At 36.8% G+C, this 17,581-nt stretch overlaps 2 protein-coding genes across 3 annotated transcripts; one reads left to right on the forward strand and one right to left on the reverse strand.

Moving 5' to 3' along the window:
* Positions 1–533: 533 nt before the first annotated feature.
* Positions 534–13,476, forward strand: LOC108632580 (mucin-17). Of its 2 annotated transcripts, XM_018037241.2 has the most exons (4): positions 534–1,983; positions 2,119–2,195; positions 2,288–5,677; positions 5,744–13,476. In XM_018037241.2, exons 1-4 carry the CDS (start codon positions 1,808–1,810, stop codon positions 11,413–11,415), a joined length of 9,315 nt encoding a protein of 3,104 aa, XP_017892730.1. In that variant the 5' UTR covers positions 534–1,807; the 3' UTR covers positions 11,416–13,476. The 2 variants fall into 2 exon arrangements, with proteins under 2 accessions (XP_017892730.1, XP_026675565.1); XM_026819764.1 differs by having other exon boundaries at positions 2,288–13,476.
* Positions 13,477–13,759: 283 nt separating this feature from the next.
* On the reverse strand, positions 13,760–17,473 carry Pi3K59F (phosphatidylinositol 3-kinase 59F). The gene is made up of 10 exons (XM_018037242.2): positions 17,132–17,473; positions 16,713–16,907; positions 16,220–16,649; positions 16,034–16,129; positions 15,413–15,964; positions 14,874–15,349; positions 14,619–14,807; positions 14,378–14,553; positions 14,232–14,306; positions 13,760–14,160 (listed from the first exon to the last, which is right to left on the reverse strand). The coding sequence occupies exons 1-10, from the start codon at positions 17,200–17,202 to the stop codon at positions 13,760–13,762; spliced, it is 2,661 nt and encodes an 886-aa protein (XP_017892731.1). The 5' UTR covers positions 17,203–17,473.
* Positions 17,474–17,581: the final 108 nt, after the last annotated feature.

Genomic DNA, 17,581 nt, shown 5'->3' on the forward strand with positions numbered 1-17,581 from the left:
GGATACAATCTCGAAATCGATTTATATCATATAAATAAATATATTTTACTTAATAGGAATAATATTATATCATTGAAATGTACTTTATCTGCTTTGACCTTATTTAAATTTCGCTTTTTCACTTCGTTACATATTGCATGGATTTTAAATTGATTTCTGTTATAAATGTGTCGTAATTACACAAATTATGTTAAAGAGAAATACATACGTCGAAAGTATGAAAATTAAAACGTTTGTATGAAAATGATGAACCACGAGCCGTGAAAAATACATATATGTATATATTTTTTAATTGCCTATAATTTTGTAACTTTTCATTCTCCACACTTTTTATTTTCCCAATATATTAAGGACTGCTTGTCATTGTTATATAAGCGATTTTTCACTGCAAGTATCGCTGATTAATTGTGCGTATGTATAAAATATCGTCGATCTTTTTGAATAAAATAAAATAGACGGCTTGATGGGTAAAGTAAATGTGTGACAGTTGGCAACTATGCAAGATCGAGAGTCTCGATCCAACGAGAGAGAAGGAAGTATCACACATCCATCCCATCCACCGTACAGAGCCCCGTTGCATGTCGGGAAACTTGAACATGTACGTACGTCGTAGGAGCGACGTAGAGCGTTGAATGTGTCGATTCCGTTCGGGGTTGGCTTGCACTTTTCGCGGTTATATGTGCGCGCAGCAACGTCGCGTGGTCGGTTATCAAAGTTCGCGAAAGTCTCCTGGCGTATAGTGACTGAGAGTGATAAGAGGCGAGGCGAAAAGGGAAATCTTCTCCTTTTCTTGGGACGCTCGCCAATTTCGGTGGTGCATAGGACTTATCGCGGCGCGTCGTTCTTAACAAACAAGAGTGCCCCGGAGAACCTCGTAAACTTCTTGATGTGCATCTGTGTGCGGTATATACCGTCTGGTCCAATCACGGAATTCGCGGGCTAAGATGCCCGACGTGGCTCCCGTGGACAACGTCGGCATCGAGATCAGGATCAACGAAGCGGTGCACGACGAGTGGAGCGACGCTCGCTCCTGGTTTCCCGCGAACCACATCGCCGATCTAATTTTCATGTATACCCGTGCATATGGGTGAACAATTTTCTGTGTTTTGAAACATCGAACAGTGATTAGAAATTAACTGAATGTTCCCGAAAAAAATAAAATAAAGGATCATTCGTGCGTTACATGCAACCGCCGATGATAACTGCTATTTGTTGTTCAAGATAATCGTGTATGGAAAGAACGATAATTTAGTAGCGTATTATTAATTATTTCATTTAGTTTCATGTGCTCCTAATGAAAATACACATTGTAAAATGTTTATATCTGGTGCAGATGGTGGATCTGTGAAGAGGACATATTAATTACTCAGTAAATATATTCTTTGGAAGATTTAATAGAGACTCGATTGTCTTTTGTATTTACACTACTTAATAATAGTATACATGAAAAAAGTAATTATATTGTGATAGAATGTTCGTTCAGGCTAAGTGAAAAATGAAGCAAATGTAAATGTAAGGTGCCCAAGAGCGTAAGGAAACTGTATAGTCGTTTGACAATTACATGTTCCGTTTGTTTTATACAGTTTTGGACACGAGTATGCATAAACTGATATGCGTTTTAAATGAACCAAAATAATCTGTTAATGCTGGATCTTAAGACTATATTCTGAACAAGAGATCAATTCTCTTGTATTCTTATAGACAAGAATAGCTAACTGTCGATGGTGCTCTTTCTAAACAAAGAAAGTATAAAACATATTTACGTTGAATTTCAATGCTGACCTTGTGAAGGAATAATCTTTTAAAAATGTGTGAACAAACGGAAATTAACTACCTGGACGGGGATGTCGTTTGGGTAAAACTCGGTGCTTGTTGGTGGCCAGGACAAGTTACTGGGTTTGACAATTTACCTGAAGACATTCAACAGGAGTTTAAAAAGAAACCTTTAATCGCTGCTGTAAAATTCTTTCAAGAAGATACATAGTAAGCAATTAAATATGTTACATTAAATTATATTCTTTTATATACATACTATGTACATGTATTTACAATTGATTTAATAGATATTAATGTGGTTAAATTTATAAGCTTGATATATATGTTTTATTCTTTTTTCAGTGAATTCGTCAAGAACTATCAACAGATTTACAAATATAATTGTACCCTTAAAGATGACTTTATCAGAAAAGGATTAGGTATAATTTTACTCAAATATTTATAAATCATAAAATAAGAATTGTTTCTAAAAAAATACATGATTATATATTCTCTGATATATCATTCACAGATAAATATAGAAGTAAAAGCAAAGTTGGATCCAGATACATGGATAAGTTTCCGGGAGATGTGGAAATGGCTGAAAAATTGACAGGAGGCGATCCTGACATATTAAACAGTGATAAATTTTCTCCAGAAGAGAAACCAGATATATCAGCTTTGTTTGGGGAAAAGAAGATTCCTAAAAAGAAACGGGAGCGCGAGGAAAGTCACAGAAAAAGTGATAGTATCGATGTTATACGAAAAATTACGCATCCACGATTTTTAAGAGAGAGTGATCATGAGGTTCGAATTCGTCAGCAACCTAGCAGTTTGTCATCTACACCGACCAGTACTGGTTCTCCAGTTTATCCTTGTCATTTGTGCACCTTTACATCTTCGCGAATCAACGTTATCATTTGTCACATAAAGAGTCATAGATCTGGAAGTGGTTCACCAATTTCAAAATCAAAGGTGAAAACTTATTCCCAATATAAAAGCAGATACTCCGACGACTCTTTGGATACTCCGAAAAGAAAATATGCGAAAAAGGAAAAGAGTCACTCGAGTAAAAGTAAAAGCGGTAGCGAATCCAGTAAAAGGAAACAGGCTAAACAAAGTGAAAAGACGGCTAAAAAGAAAAAAACGTCGGATCCGAAAATTCGTGATACTATATTAGCGGATTGGGAAGATGAATCAGAAGAGGAAATTAGCTTGAATCAGAGCAAAGTTACGGATTCGGAATCAGCGAACGAATCACCGATGAAAGCTCAGTTTAATTTTGACAAATCCGAAGAATCCATTGAGAAGAATAATGCAATGCCAGATGCAAACGAAATCATCGCAGAAACTGAAAAATTACTCAAGGAAACTGAGAAGTTAACTGCAATTGATATAATAGATGATTCTTCATCCGACAGTACTACTACGTCAAAGCATTTTCGATCAAGTCTTTTTGATAAGCAAACGAAATCAGATAAATCTGAGAAAATATCTGATGCTGAAAGTAGTGAATCTACTAACAAATCACCGACCAAGGAAACTCCTAATACTGACAATGAAAGTAAACTTGACACATCTAATGAGGATGTTAAGAAATCACTATTATCTTGTTTCGATTTCCATGAGGAAGAACCATCTATACCTCCGGTAAGGAAAAAAGCACGTGCATTTCATCAGAAAAAAGAGATAATAAAAGAATTCGAATTGAGTCAGAAGATAGAACAGGAAAAGGAAATTGAAAATGATAAATCTGAAGATGAAAGTAACAATATTAGTCTTAAAGAAGATGAAAAATTAGACACGCAATTATCTTCGAGTGAGAAGGGAAAGAATGATGATATTGCGAATGATGATGAACAAATAAAAAATGAAGTTGAACAAGTAAACCAGACGTCTAAATCTGCGAATGTATCAGAAGATGCACAGAAGAAATCCTGTATTACTACTTCTGATACGGAAGTACAGATTGTTGAAATACTTGACGTCGAAAAAGCCGAAACAGATTTGAAAATTATCGAGACTCAAAATGTCGTTGAAACAAATGAAACAGCTGTTAAAGTAAATGCAGTGCCAGATTCTAATAAAGAATTGTTAGAAGATAGAAATTTAAGTGTAAAAAATAATTTTAACGACGACGAACCATTGGAATGTAAGAAAATAAATGTTACTGAGGATACAAAGGACAAAGAACAAAAAACACTAAAGGAGTCAGAAGCTGCATCATCTGAACGATCTACGATAGAAACAGAGGATGAAACTGTATCTGAAACCACTGAAACGCTCCCCGAACAGAGTGAAAATTCAGATGCAGACACATTGGATCAAGATCAAGTGCCTATTTCAAATTCGACCACCGTTTTATTAAACAACAATCAGACGAATGTTGAACCACAAGTTCGTAGGCGTAGAGGTAGACCAAGAAAATCGGAATCTATTCGTACTAGTATCAGCGGAAGTCCCAGTGGTAGCGAAAGTCCACGAACAAAGGAGATCAAGAACAGCCCGAAATTTTTCGACAAATTTGAGATAGAGCATAAAACTTCAGAATCTGATAGTGATCGTTCGCATAGCGGCAGAAAACGAAAACCGAACAAGAAATACTTAGAATCCGATATATATGTGCAGGATGTGGATAAAAAAGTTCATAAGACTGATGAGAGTCAATCTGAGACCGAAGAGAAAGAAATAACAAGAAATAAATCAAAAAGAATAAAAAGATCTATAAAGCCTGATAAAGATATTACCGAGAAAGTTGATCTTAAAGAAGAAAAAGAAGTAGAAATTTCCTGCGGCTTAGTAGATACAACAGGAAATGATGTGAAATCTTCAAATATAGAATTAAAGAATGATTTTCTTGAAGATAGTACGACAAACCAAATGTCCGTTGAGTTGAATGAACTTAATGATAATCAAACTCCTACTGGAAGTTCCAAGCAATTGGAAACATCAAGCGAGGAAAAAATATTCTTGACACAATCTGATGAGAAGAAAATTGACTTTAATGATGCTAAATCTGTAACAGTAGAAGATATGAATTTTGAACAAGAGAAAGCTACGGATAATGATAGTGAAAATATATCTGGGAATTTGCAACAAGAAGATTTAAAACAAGATTTAAAAGACTCTGATACAGAATCCCTCAGTGCACAAGTAGAACTTACATCTGAGAAAGAAATATCTCAACAACTAGACACCTTAAAAGCTGTAGATATGCTTCCCCCTAAAAAATCTCAAATAAAGAAGTTCGAATTAGCGCAACTGGATTTTCTTGATACAGATGTCTCTACAAGCAAACTTGTAGATTCTGATGCAGATAACAAACAAGACAAATTGAAAAATATTAATACGGAAAAGATTGAAAGTAAAGCAGATTCTGAATTCTCTGATCCCTTAAAACAAGAACAAACTTTAATTCCAGATCAAGTAGAAGTAGAGGTTAAAACTGTAGAGAACGTAGAAGTTCCAAAGCAAGAGAAGGAAGAAAATAAATTGCCGGATGCTGATATAAATGCGGCAGTTAGTCAAGATTTAAAGAAAACGGAAACAAAAACATCGAAAAAAGAAGAACTTAAATTAATTAAATCGGAGAAGATGGAAAAAATAACCAAAGAACCAATAATTGTATCGAACGATCAACAGGTTCCAAAAGAACAGAAAAAGACATCCTTACAAACGAAACATAAGAGCAAATTCATACCAGATATTAGTAGTAAATCAAAGAAAGCTAAAGGATTATTTCCTGATGAAGAATCAACAAATACATTCCAAGAAGCTTTCTTAAAAACTTTACATATAGATAAGAAGCCTGGAGCAACTGATGATTCTGACAATGCTGAAAAAGGAAAGAAGGTTAAGAAAATTGCGAAGAAGAAACCAGAAGAGGAAGATACACATCTCTCTCGTGAAACACCTAAAAAAAGTGAGGATTCAAATATTCCAGTAGATTTTACTGATCTGTCTCAAAATAATAATTCTCAAATTACAGTTGTGAGTACTTTTGAGGGCATGGCAGTAGTCGTTGACCAAAATCTTCAAATTGAGGCGAAACCTGATGATCCTGTGGTTCAAAGTGTGGAACAACTTCCATCGAAATCACTAGTGCAACCGTCTGTTATTGAAGACAACTTTAAATCTATTGCTTCAGATGCACAGAAGATGGATGATTCTTCAAGACGATCAACTTCTACGCCATCACCGTCATCTGATGTTGCTGTACCGGTAAAAAAGCGTGAAATGCCAAGAATAATCGAAAATGTAATACTAACTGAACCGATGCAAATTTTGAAATCTAAGTTACTAGACAAATTGCCTCAGAAGAGTGTGAAACATAAGTTAGAAGCGGAAACGACAAAAAAATCAGATCAAAAAGGTAGTCCAAAACCAAAGATAATGAAGATCGAGTCCATGTCTCCTAACATCAAAATAAAAAGTAGTTCAAAGGTTACAACTTCTCATTTGAGCTTGACTAAGAAGTTACAAGTCCTAAAAGCCGAAGAAGCGGAAACAGCTGCAATGATAGAAGCACAAAACGAGCAATTAGGTGTGAAAACGTCAAAAAGTTCCGCTACGACGACCGCAGGTGGGAAATTTATTCAACAAAGTTCGCAAAGCCTAGCGGATATGGAGTTAGATATAAATTCTATGCCGTTTGTCTTGAGCGATGACGTTTTAACTCCCGAAAGTATCGAACAAATGCCCGTGGTTATATCATCTATTATACCACCATCTAACACGATTCCGACAACATTGTCCTTTACACCTACAACGCAGATTGTATCACCTACTCAAACTCAATTCACACTAAACGAAAGTACAAGCGAGCTATCGCCTACGAAGAAGAAAAGCGGGACCCCTGCAATTTTGAAAAATAAAGCTAAAGCAAAGCCTACGATTACTAGCATGAAAACATTGGTACCGCCACTTACAGGCGGCGTGAAAGGTATAAAATTCCAAAGTACGCCGACAACGAGCAAAGTATCGCCGCTTTTAATGCAGAAAAGTACAACAGGAAAGTATGTGGTTGTACAAACTTCTAGTGGACAGCAGTTGCGTTACAGTGTTCAAGGTAAAACAGGTACACAACAAAAGATTGCCATCCCATCTAGTAAAGGTACTGGAAACGCGCAAGTAGTTCATCAGGGTGGCAAAGTAGTTATATTAACATCGGCGCAGTCAGGACAAACCAAAATGTTACCTTTGAATATATCCAAACAATTAAGTGGAAAAGCAGTTCAAAGATTTATGACGAGTAAGGGTCCAGTATTATGTCCTATTAGCCCTCAGGGCCTAATAAATTCGAAAACAGTCATTGCACCGAAAGGTGATGGTTCTTCGCCGACAACCTCCAAACTACCTGCAGGACACAAAATAATTAGCACACAAGGTATAATCACTTCGAAAGGTGTTTTAACTCCAATCTCGGGAACAATTGGGAAGACAGCACTGTTAGGAACATTGTCTCAAGGAATTCTTACGAAGGGTGGAATTTATACACCAATCAGCACTTCCACGTTAAGCGGAAAAACCATCCTTGGATCAAAAACTCTTGTTACGAAGGGTGCAACAATATTATCTCCACAGAATTTGGGTGCCTCCAAAGCTATTTTGACTCCCATATCTCAAGCTATCGCCGGGAAAACGATTTTAACCACTCAAGGTATCGTGAGTACCAAGGGTACCGTTTTGACACCGATAACAGGGCAACAGGTGAAAGCCATCGCAGCAAAGAGTCCATCTAAAAAGGTGCAATATCAATCTGTACAACAAAAAGTGCAGCTGCCTATGTTACAGAAGTCGCAGAAGATTCCAATGTCTGCTACCACGCAAGGAAAATCCGGACAAATTAAAACCACTAGTACAGTGGTATTACAAAATACTGTTCCTACACAAAAAATTATACATGGGAAGAATGTTATTAAGCAAACAATTATACAAGGTTCTCCTCTTCAAAGTATCGTGTCCCAAGCCAATATACAGCAAACAGCAGGCACTAGTCCACAAGTTCAACAGAAAGGAATGGTCGTGTCTTCGTCATCGGTACAAAAGCTCATTGTGCCACGTTCCGCTCGGCAACAAAAAGCGCAACAGAAAATTGTTGTCCAGAAAGTACAAGAACCTGCAATTACGACTGTCCAAAGTGTCCAATCGAAACAAACCGTATCAGTACCAATGACTAGTGTATCTAAAGCAACGGTTCAACAAAAGCAAACACCTAGTACCGCAACAAAAGTCACCACAAAGAGCCACGTGATGGGTAAGACTGCTGTGCAGCAACAGAAGAATTTCTTAAATATTGGGATGAACTCTGTGACTGCAGCTAACGTGAGTACAAATATTCCTACAACTTTGTCTCTACCACCTTTGGAACCTATCGAGTCTGAAAAGAAACCGAAAGTGGAAAATGTATTTGCTGAATCTGTCCAAAAGGAGCAACAGCCCAAGGCAGAAAAGTCCACCGTCGACAGCGGTGGTGAAGCAGACAAGATAGAAGAACCAAAAGTAGCGACACAGCCACAGATAATGGCGTTGCCGACGGAAAGTAGCGATGGAACGCAGACCTACGTTTTAGTAACTATCGACGAACACGGACAAATACAACCTCTCGATAGCAATACACTTATGTCGTTGGAAGGTACCACACAAAATCCCGATGGTACAAGAACTCTGTATATAGATCCCAGTTCGTTAGGAGAAGCTGGCACGTTAGACAATATCGTTCTTCAATTTGACAATGGTGTATTGCCTCAAACCAGTGCTACAGAAACGACACAAACAATAATATCAGAAAGTTTTCCTACCTCGGAAGTGATACAGACATCGAATCAAGATATTTTAGCAGCCGCGTTAGCGAATACAGATTTCCAACAAGAAATTAGTCTAACAGAAAATCCTACTGGAAGCAGCCTGATGCCAGTAACCACTGGTTTGACTCAGACAAGCTTGATCAATCAGACTATCTTACAATCGACTATCATACCACCTACAGAACCAATATCATCTCCCTCAGTGCTCGAAACTTCGTTAACTTTGAATCAGCCTATAATGACACCTTTAGAGGTACCCAGCAATTTACCAATACAATCGGAATCGACCTCAACATCCGCTGTGGCGACTATTCCATCATCTCTTGAGTTACCAATAACGATCACGAATCCGAGTATCTCGTACATTTCAACGGGGGAAACGCAAATTCAGATTCCTGGTAATTCCATGCCAGATATCGGAGAAATTATGGAGACCCCGACTACAGTGACAGAAATCGCACGAACAGAAATTCCTCCGAGTACTCAGTACTTGGTATTGCCGAATTTAGAAGAAAATATCACCGCGGAAACTTCGAGCGTGCAGACCGATGCCATTTCAATGCCTAGCGTTTCGTATTCAGTTTCGATACCAAACAACATTGTGTTAGAAGGCTCACAAGTTCAAACCACGCCTTCGATGCCTATAATAGACGACACGTATACCGAGAACATGCAATTCGGCTCTACGATGGAATCATCGATGACAACGGAAGAAACATTCACGAATGTTCCCGTTTCCGAGATGATTGTTTCGAAATCTACTGCTCCTACAGACAATACAAAATCGGAAAATATTACCGTAACATCAGAGATCGTAGAATCTCATGACGTTCCTGCACCTTCACAAGAACCGATTATATCAACAAACGAATCATCGATCTTGAACGAAGAAGAGGATGTAGCAATGGAAGAAGTGTATTCTTCGCAGGTTTCTGATAAGTCAGACGTTGTGACTTTCGACCAAGCACATAGTAAAGAGGAGACAAAAGTTAGCGAAAACGAAGAAGCTAGTAATAATAATGATACAGTACGTACACAAATTGCGGAGCAGCCAGATGATGCAATGACGAGTAATATGTTGATAATTGATGAAAATGCTTTAGTTAGTTCTAAGTCAAATGTGAACGTGTCTGAAGAACATGCAAACTTTGAAGTCACGAATTCGAACGAAGTAGACGCGAATAGTTCACAAGAATCGAAGACTACTGAGAAGTGTGAAAAAACACCTTTCGATGACCCGTCTGACAAAATTCACTCGCCTGTGTCCGAAGAACAGCCAGCAACATCAAACGAGGTAGAAGCTGCTCAAGGGGGATCACCCATTTTACCTACAGAATCACTGAATCGCGTGGAGGATCAGAGTATGGACATAGACGAGACTATCGAGTCGAAAATTTACGGTACACGCGGTCTGAAGAAGATGGATGATTCTCAAAGAGATGAGCCCTCGTCTCAAGGAGAATCAAACCTGGTTGAAAAAAATCTGAAGTTACATTATGACGAAGCCAGCGCAGAGGCTGGTCATGAAACACCATCGCAATCGTATGAACAGTTTGGAATAAGGATGTCTACCGATTCTACTGATTTACCTAGTCAATCTGCTACGAAATCCGAAAATTCACGAGAACCTTCTCAATCGATAACTTACGAACCTATGGATGTAGACGAGGAGGCTACCGCGACGGAACCGCCGACCCAATCGTTCGAACACTCGGAGATAAATGAAGCTTCTCAATCCTACGAGAATTCTGCGGAGGAAGGTACAAATACACCTACTCAATCCTATAACGAACTGATGCAAGGCCAAGAGGAAAAATCAGCTATCGACGAGGCGATCGATGATCAGACGTTTCCAACGCAGAGCTACGAGGTCGGTAAGCCGGAGAATATCCAAGAAAATTTAGAAATTGACGCCGAGATCAGTCAGGAGGGCAACATGCCGTCTCAGTCTAACGACATTGGTACCGATGGTATTGGTACATCTTCGGTTTCTACGAATAACTCCGGACTTAACGAAGACGAAACTGCAAGTTCGTCTTATGTTCCAGAAACTCCCGAGAATCAAGAAAGGGATCCCGATCAGGAAAGTGCAATAAGTACGTCGTCTTGCGAGATTCCGCCGTGCGCTGAATTGAATATCGCATCGTCCAGCGCGGAGCACACTAGTATCCATGACAATGGAGTACCTGAAATACCTACGTCGTCGTATAATTTGAATCCGGACATCACGTCGACTCATGTAGATTCCGTGCCGACCTCCAGTTACGAAGAACAAAACGTGTCAACTTCGTACGAGGTGCCGATCTCCATGCCTGGCCTAGAGGAGAATCCATCCCAGAATTTTGTTACAGAGAGCACGGATCATAGAAACGAACCATCCAGTTATTACGCGCATCACCAGGAAGTGACTGCGAGTTATTACGAATCCGTTGGGCAAGAGACAAATTCAAGACTGGATGGAGATCCACAGGAGGAAGTTACTCCCAGTTATTACGATGGTAACCCGCAGGAAGCGAGCCAAAGTTACTTTGCTCCAGAGGAAGCTACGCCGAGTTACTCCAGCCACAATGTCTCGCCAAGTTACTATGACCATAGACCAGAAAGTGAGGCGAGTCAGAGTTATTACTCCGCGGACGACATAGACAAATCGGAGCAATCTTCCTCGCAGAATATCGAGGCGTCGCAGAGTTTCTATCAGGAACAATCCGACGAATTGAAATTGACGCAACAAGGAGAAGCCACGCCAACATACACGGAAAGGTATCCAGTTGATTATACGTTGGAAAATTCACCGATAGAGAGGCACGATCTTGTAGAAAGTTCTGTACCAGCCACCAGGCCTACAGAGAGGTAATATATTCTACCGGGGAATAGCATTTCGCTATAAAAAATTTTTAAAAAGTCCTTGTATGCGCGAATTGATGGACGCGACAGCCATTGGTAGATAAACGTAAGTCTATTTTCAATTGTACATATAATGTTAAGATAATAAATAATTAGACATAAGATTAAAGTTAGATTCTTACAGTAATTTATATATATATATATATATATATGTTCAAATGCGTCGTATACATAAATATACACGTATTGTTACTACATATGTGTGTATATATGCATATACCCACATCAACAACGGATATAATCCGTAATAGAATTTGGTATTTAAGCATTGCAATTACAAAGGAAAATTATGGTTAAAGACATTATGATTTCGTGCATGTCGTCTTGTTTAATTCATTGACATCTGAACATATTAAATTAGATTATCATCCACTACTTTCTTCTTTCTTTATTTCAGCTGCATATATTAATATATCTGCATACAATTTTGTTATACAGAAAATTCATTATACTTTTTCTTTTAATGTAATAGAAAATAATTATTACAAAGTTTTGCAAGAAGTCAGTGGAGTAGTAGTATCAAGTTGTAATTCGTAATACTTCTTTTTCTACGATAGGCAGCAAGAGTATTTGTGTGCTATCAGCAGTTTGTTTAGCATGTACATTATGCGGTCATAAAATAGAGTGTTTATATCTTATCGTTGATTTTTGATCAAAATAAGACACATGAAATATATGTGACTTCACTACTACTCCGTAGTACCGATTTGTAATGAGAGATCTCTTCTCCGACATGAGAAAATATGTGCTTGGATAATTGTATAAATGCACAATGTATCTTCATTAAATTATCGAGAATGTACGTACTCAGCTTATTTGATGACATCAAACAGAGACTTTCTTGAGAATTATCTTTGAAGACCTACTTTTGTTCAAACAAATTCTCATCCGTAACCACTCGTAGATTATTTGTTACGAGAAAAGTCATCGTGTAATAATTGTATAGATAATTGGATATATCAAATACGGATGAACTGAGTCATCAAAGTACATTGTTTATTTCCAGATGAATAATTTAAAAATAAATGAGTCGATTATTTCACTTATAATAACGTGTAATCTGTGTGTTGAAGAAATGTAAAGAATAAATGAAGTTAATAGCAGATCTGTCTTGTTTGAAACACATCAAAAAATTTAAATTGAAAATGAATTGAATAAATTAGTGAGGATACACAATTCATTGTAAATGAAATTATTTTACTTGTGTAAAGTAGCCAAATCAGTCTAAATATCACGTATCCTACACATAAATAAATTGTATATACCTATGCATACGTATATTGAATGCATTAGACACATACATTTTTATACTTTTATTTAATTTGGATTAGAATAATTCGTTTTGCTAATTGATTAAAAAGGTTTTATAAAACTTTCAAAGAAGACAGATTTGCCAACGTATTCTAATAAGAACGAATATATTATATATTCTTTATAAGCTGATGTTATTAAAAATAAATTTGTTTTTATTTCTTGAAGCGTTTTCAATCATGATTGCGCATGTATATATTATGTTATTGTTGCGAAGAGAAAATTATCAACTACCATACGTCGTGCTTGAATTGACAAAACTTTAGCCAGATGAGGTTTAAAATATTGTCGGGACTGAAATGTTAATATCCTTTAATCGCTGTTTCAATCTACATATACATACATAAATACATGTGTACATAGATCCTCCACTGGAGACGATATTATAAAGATTTCTGTACCTATAAATAGTATATAACTGTGAAATGAGGAAAATATATAATTACATTTTTTAGCGAAAACTTTCTAATACAATCGTAAGTTGGGATATATATTGCTTCATCGAAGTAATCGAATTTAAATGGCATAAAGTGATACCGATTAAAATTAGCGTTACTGGCGTTCTCATATGGATAACAATTTGATATTTTTCATCACTAACAATATTACCTTTTTATTTCTACAGTGTGCACTACATACACGATTGTAACTAAGAGATAAAAATAAATATATAAATATTTACGTAACAAATTATATGATATATTTTCGTTGTTTTATTATTTATCCCATATTAAATCTGTTAATGCGTTTTATGAGTTACTCATGAATAGTGAATGCTCAAGTTCAGACAAAAAAATACAATCATATTTACCATTACTTTTATCAAAGGTTTATTACTTAAAATAATCCCAAAATACAATAAATTATATTACATTTATAGATGCGTGATCGTATTATATACAGTCTAATAGCATTTGTAACAGTAATTAGAAAGGAACACAGTCTTTACAATCACCAATCTTTCTTTCTCGATTGAGTTGGTTTTATTTACGCCAGTATTGTGCGAACTTGTGTAATTGTTCCACTAATACTGCCATGACGGCTGTTACTGATAAGTCCAAAAGATTATGTACATAATGAACCGCTTCTTCGTCGCTCAAATCTAAGCGCAGTTTGTCTTGTACTTTTTTAACGGCTTTATCTGGTTCCAGCGCGATGTCTGGCACGCTGGCATCGACCATTAACGAGAATAAATTTAGTATCAAATTTGCGTGCCTTCGTAAATGCAGGAACGCAGTGTAACACTGTTTTCGAAATTCATGATAATGTTCCGAGCCTACACCTCCCATAGCTTCGACCATTTCTTTACTCAATTTCATTGGTGGTGGCAAAGGTTTTGGATCCCTGCCCAAAATATAACCGAAATCTATATGAAAGAGTTTACCTGAAACAATAGTGTTATTTATCGTTATTAAATCTGCTTATGGAGGTAACTAGACTTATAGAAGAAATTACCTGATGTTGTTAATAATAAATTATCTAAATGTCGGTCACCAACACCAAGTACATATGTTATGATACAGTAGCCAGCTGAAATTATAATATTTTATATAAACGTTCTAGTCAATATATACATCATTTTCTGGAGGTATATTTCTTACCACAACTTCGAACATACGTATCCATAACTTCTGGCGAAACACCGTAAGGACCATTTTCAGACGGATGATGTTTTCGGAAAAAACTTAGTATGGAACCTTCACTGGCTAGAACTTCCGCAACTGTTGTAGATTCAATAAATTGCAAAAAACCGTGCCTAGTACTTGTCGCCTGTACCCTATATTACAAATAATTTATGTTTTGAATAACATACTATTTATCGAAGAATTGTTAAACGTTTACCTGTAAGGAGTAAGTTTTAAATCTAAATTTTCTCTTCTTAATAATTTATCCATGAGTGCGATCGTTTGTAAAATCAATTGATCTTGTCTGAGGTCATCACCGTGTTTGAATATAGCAATATATTCGCTATTGTCTATCGTTAAAAATGTTAATTTAGATGGCATAAGAGCAGATTTAAAAAGACTGGCCCTAAAAAATGACTTAAATTAATGCCGTATAAAATTTATGTTTATGATAAAAAAAAATTATTCATACTTTTCCGGAATAATTCCTTTGATACAAATTTCTGGATCTAATGGAAATGGTATTGGTTCAAAGTTGGAAAAATTAATTTTGAACGCTGGGTCTGGCTCTGTCAATAACGTCCGAAGACGGTCGGTTTTCTTTTTCCGATTCCCGCTTTCTCGTGCGACTACTTTCACCAATGCTACTAACTGATCAATGAACATCTTTTGGCGCTTGAGAAACGCTCTTCTTTTTTGCCAAACGGCATTTCCCTGTGCCAGCATCGTCGAGAACATTAACATCACAGTATTGTACATTTCTTTGACACGCGTGTCCTGTTTCGCGCTTATAGACGGATCGCTTTGATCTTCGCATTCAATCGAAAGATACCAGTAAAAATAGTTGGCTAATGTCGTATTCTGACATGCACGGGTAATAAGAAAAGAAGTTAGATCCATGAGAGAATTTTGTCCTTGTGTGAACTGTCCGCTTTCCGACTCACTGGACTGAAAATCATATGTACTGTTTGTAATAAATCAGAAAGACATTTACATTATGAAATTACTTACAGTTGTTACAGCTATAGATGAGGAGTCGTTGATCTGTATGTCCTTTTCTAATTTTTCCACTTTTTCTGTCTCTTTTTCTTTCATTAATATTTGATACGCTTTTTTGATACTCTCAAAATTCTCATATTTTAAAGCTTGTACCAATTGTAACAGGTACAACATTAAGTCATCGTCTGGCGCTTGATTTAATCGAGCGATAGCGTATCTTCTCACGGCTGGATGCGTAAACGCAGGACCGAGTAGCTCCAATGCGTCTTCGGGATCTGGTGGTGCCCATAACGCTAACATTTCCAGCGCTTGTCGTTCTTCACCGGCAACTTTCCAATTTACACATTTTACAAATTTCGTCAAAGCTTTCTTCTGATTTGATAAATAAAACCTATATTTCCAAATAAGGTCTTGTTCTTCTGTAGAGAGAGCCGTCGTTGGTGGATAACTTAAGATTATATTTAGAGCGTCGCGGACATTCGAAGTTGGCTTTAACTCTCGGGTATGACCGCCGCTACGTAAACTACGAGCCAATTTATGATGTTTCGCTTCTACAAGATTTTCCTGAAAATGAGAATGTGCTCTCATTTCTTATTTAGCTGAAAAACATTTTTAAGAGCTTTTTTAACATACTTGTAAAATTTCATAATCTGGTAAAGTCACAACATCTGGTTGTGATCTGTGTTGAACAACTTCGTCTCCATCTTTTTCATAATATACTATGGAATACTGGAGAAATAACATGTACGAAACCATTTTTAAAGTACACTTTGTCTATAATATTAAACAGTAAATATGTTAAGTTATAATTATTTTTACCAATATGCCATCCATAGTTACTTCTGGAAACTCAATCATTAAGTACAAGTATTCAGATGCCCTTTTCTCCCTCTCATTAATTAATTCAATCTCTCGGAATGTTAATCTATCCAACCAATCAACTTTATTCATTTGCCCATTCCTGTGTTTCTTAACAAGCTTTGCTAATCTTTGCATTTGTTCTTTTCCATGATCTCTAGTTTTTCCTGGTGTACTACTTTGAATACTTCCATCCGCTTCTACCCCAGGCCACACTCTGAGGTCTAACATTCCTTGACGGAACACTCCATGCTTTCCAAATAAAGATATTGTTGTTCCACCAACTGGTAGTTGTCTACCAGGCCCAGCACAATCATATAAGCTTATGCATAATTGAGCATCCCGCGGTAGATCAGAATAAGAAATAGGAAGAGTTACCCATTGATTCCAACTGCAAAAATTAATCAAACTTAGATGTCTGTATCAGGAGTTATAACATATTGAAAGTACATACTTCCAACGTGACGTAAAATGTTTGTAAGCCGTATGCACAGGCAAGGCCAGTGGTCTTCCACCTGCCCATACTTGTAAGGAAGCTGATAAATCCCCACAGCCTCCGTTGATACCGTATAATCCAGAATATTTTAGCATTGGGTCAATAAGTAATTTATCATATTCTGGTCTTTGTCTTTTACCATCTAATGTTCCTCTACAAAACATATGATGTTACAATCATTTACATTGATAGAACAACATAATTTACAATTAGGTCATTACTTTCACTGCCTTTATAATTTAGTATTTAATAGTATTGTCAGTGATTCAATTATATCTACAGGAAAAACACATGCTGAAACATTTATTATGGTAATATGACACCAGCTGACACTGATAATGACACCTATAACTAACACAGTAAAAGTGAAATCTTACATTTTAATTTGTATTCTTGTGTCTAATGAACAACTGTATACGTAAAAAAATTTGTCGTTGATGTCCTCCATGATTATTTTAACAGATTTAGAGACTCAGTGCATTTCTCTGTTTTACATTTCCCGTCATTCTGTTGCACCTATCCGTGGGTAAATACATTACTGTACATGACACCTAGTTTAGATTTGTGCAGACTGGAGCGACTGGAGTACACCGTGAGAAGGGTTAGCTTTTATACGAGATTCGCATATACGTAATACGTATATAGGGTGTCCCCAGATTAAACGATCAAACTGCAATATTATAGTTGCCTAAGTTGCCAGAGAAAGGCCCTACCCCTACCCCTACCTTTCTCTCTACCAACAAATTGGCTCGATTCCCGTCTGGCAAACCTCCGCAGCTCCGCAGAGAAAGAGCACGCGACGTCACATTACTATTACCCCTACTATC

This window comes from Ceratina calcarata, unplaced genomic scaffold (genome assembly GCF_001652005.2).
Source record: "Ceratina calcarata isolate Rehan_Ccalc_2016 unplaced genomic scaffold, ASM165200v1 scaffold162, whole genome shotgun sequence".
Taxonomy (NCBI): Eukaryota; Metazoa; Arthropoda; class Insecta; order Hymenoptera; family Apidae; genus Ceratina; species Ceratina calcarata.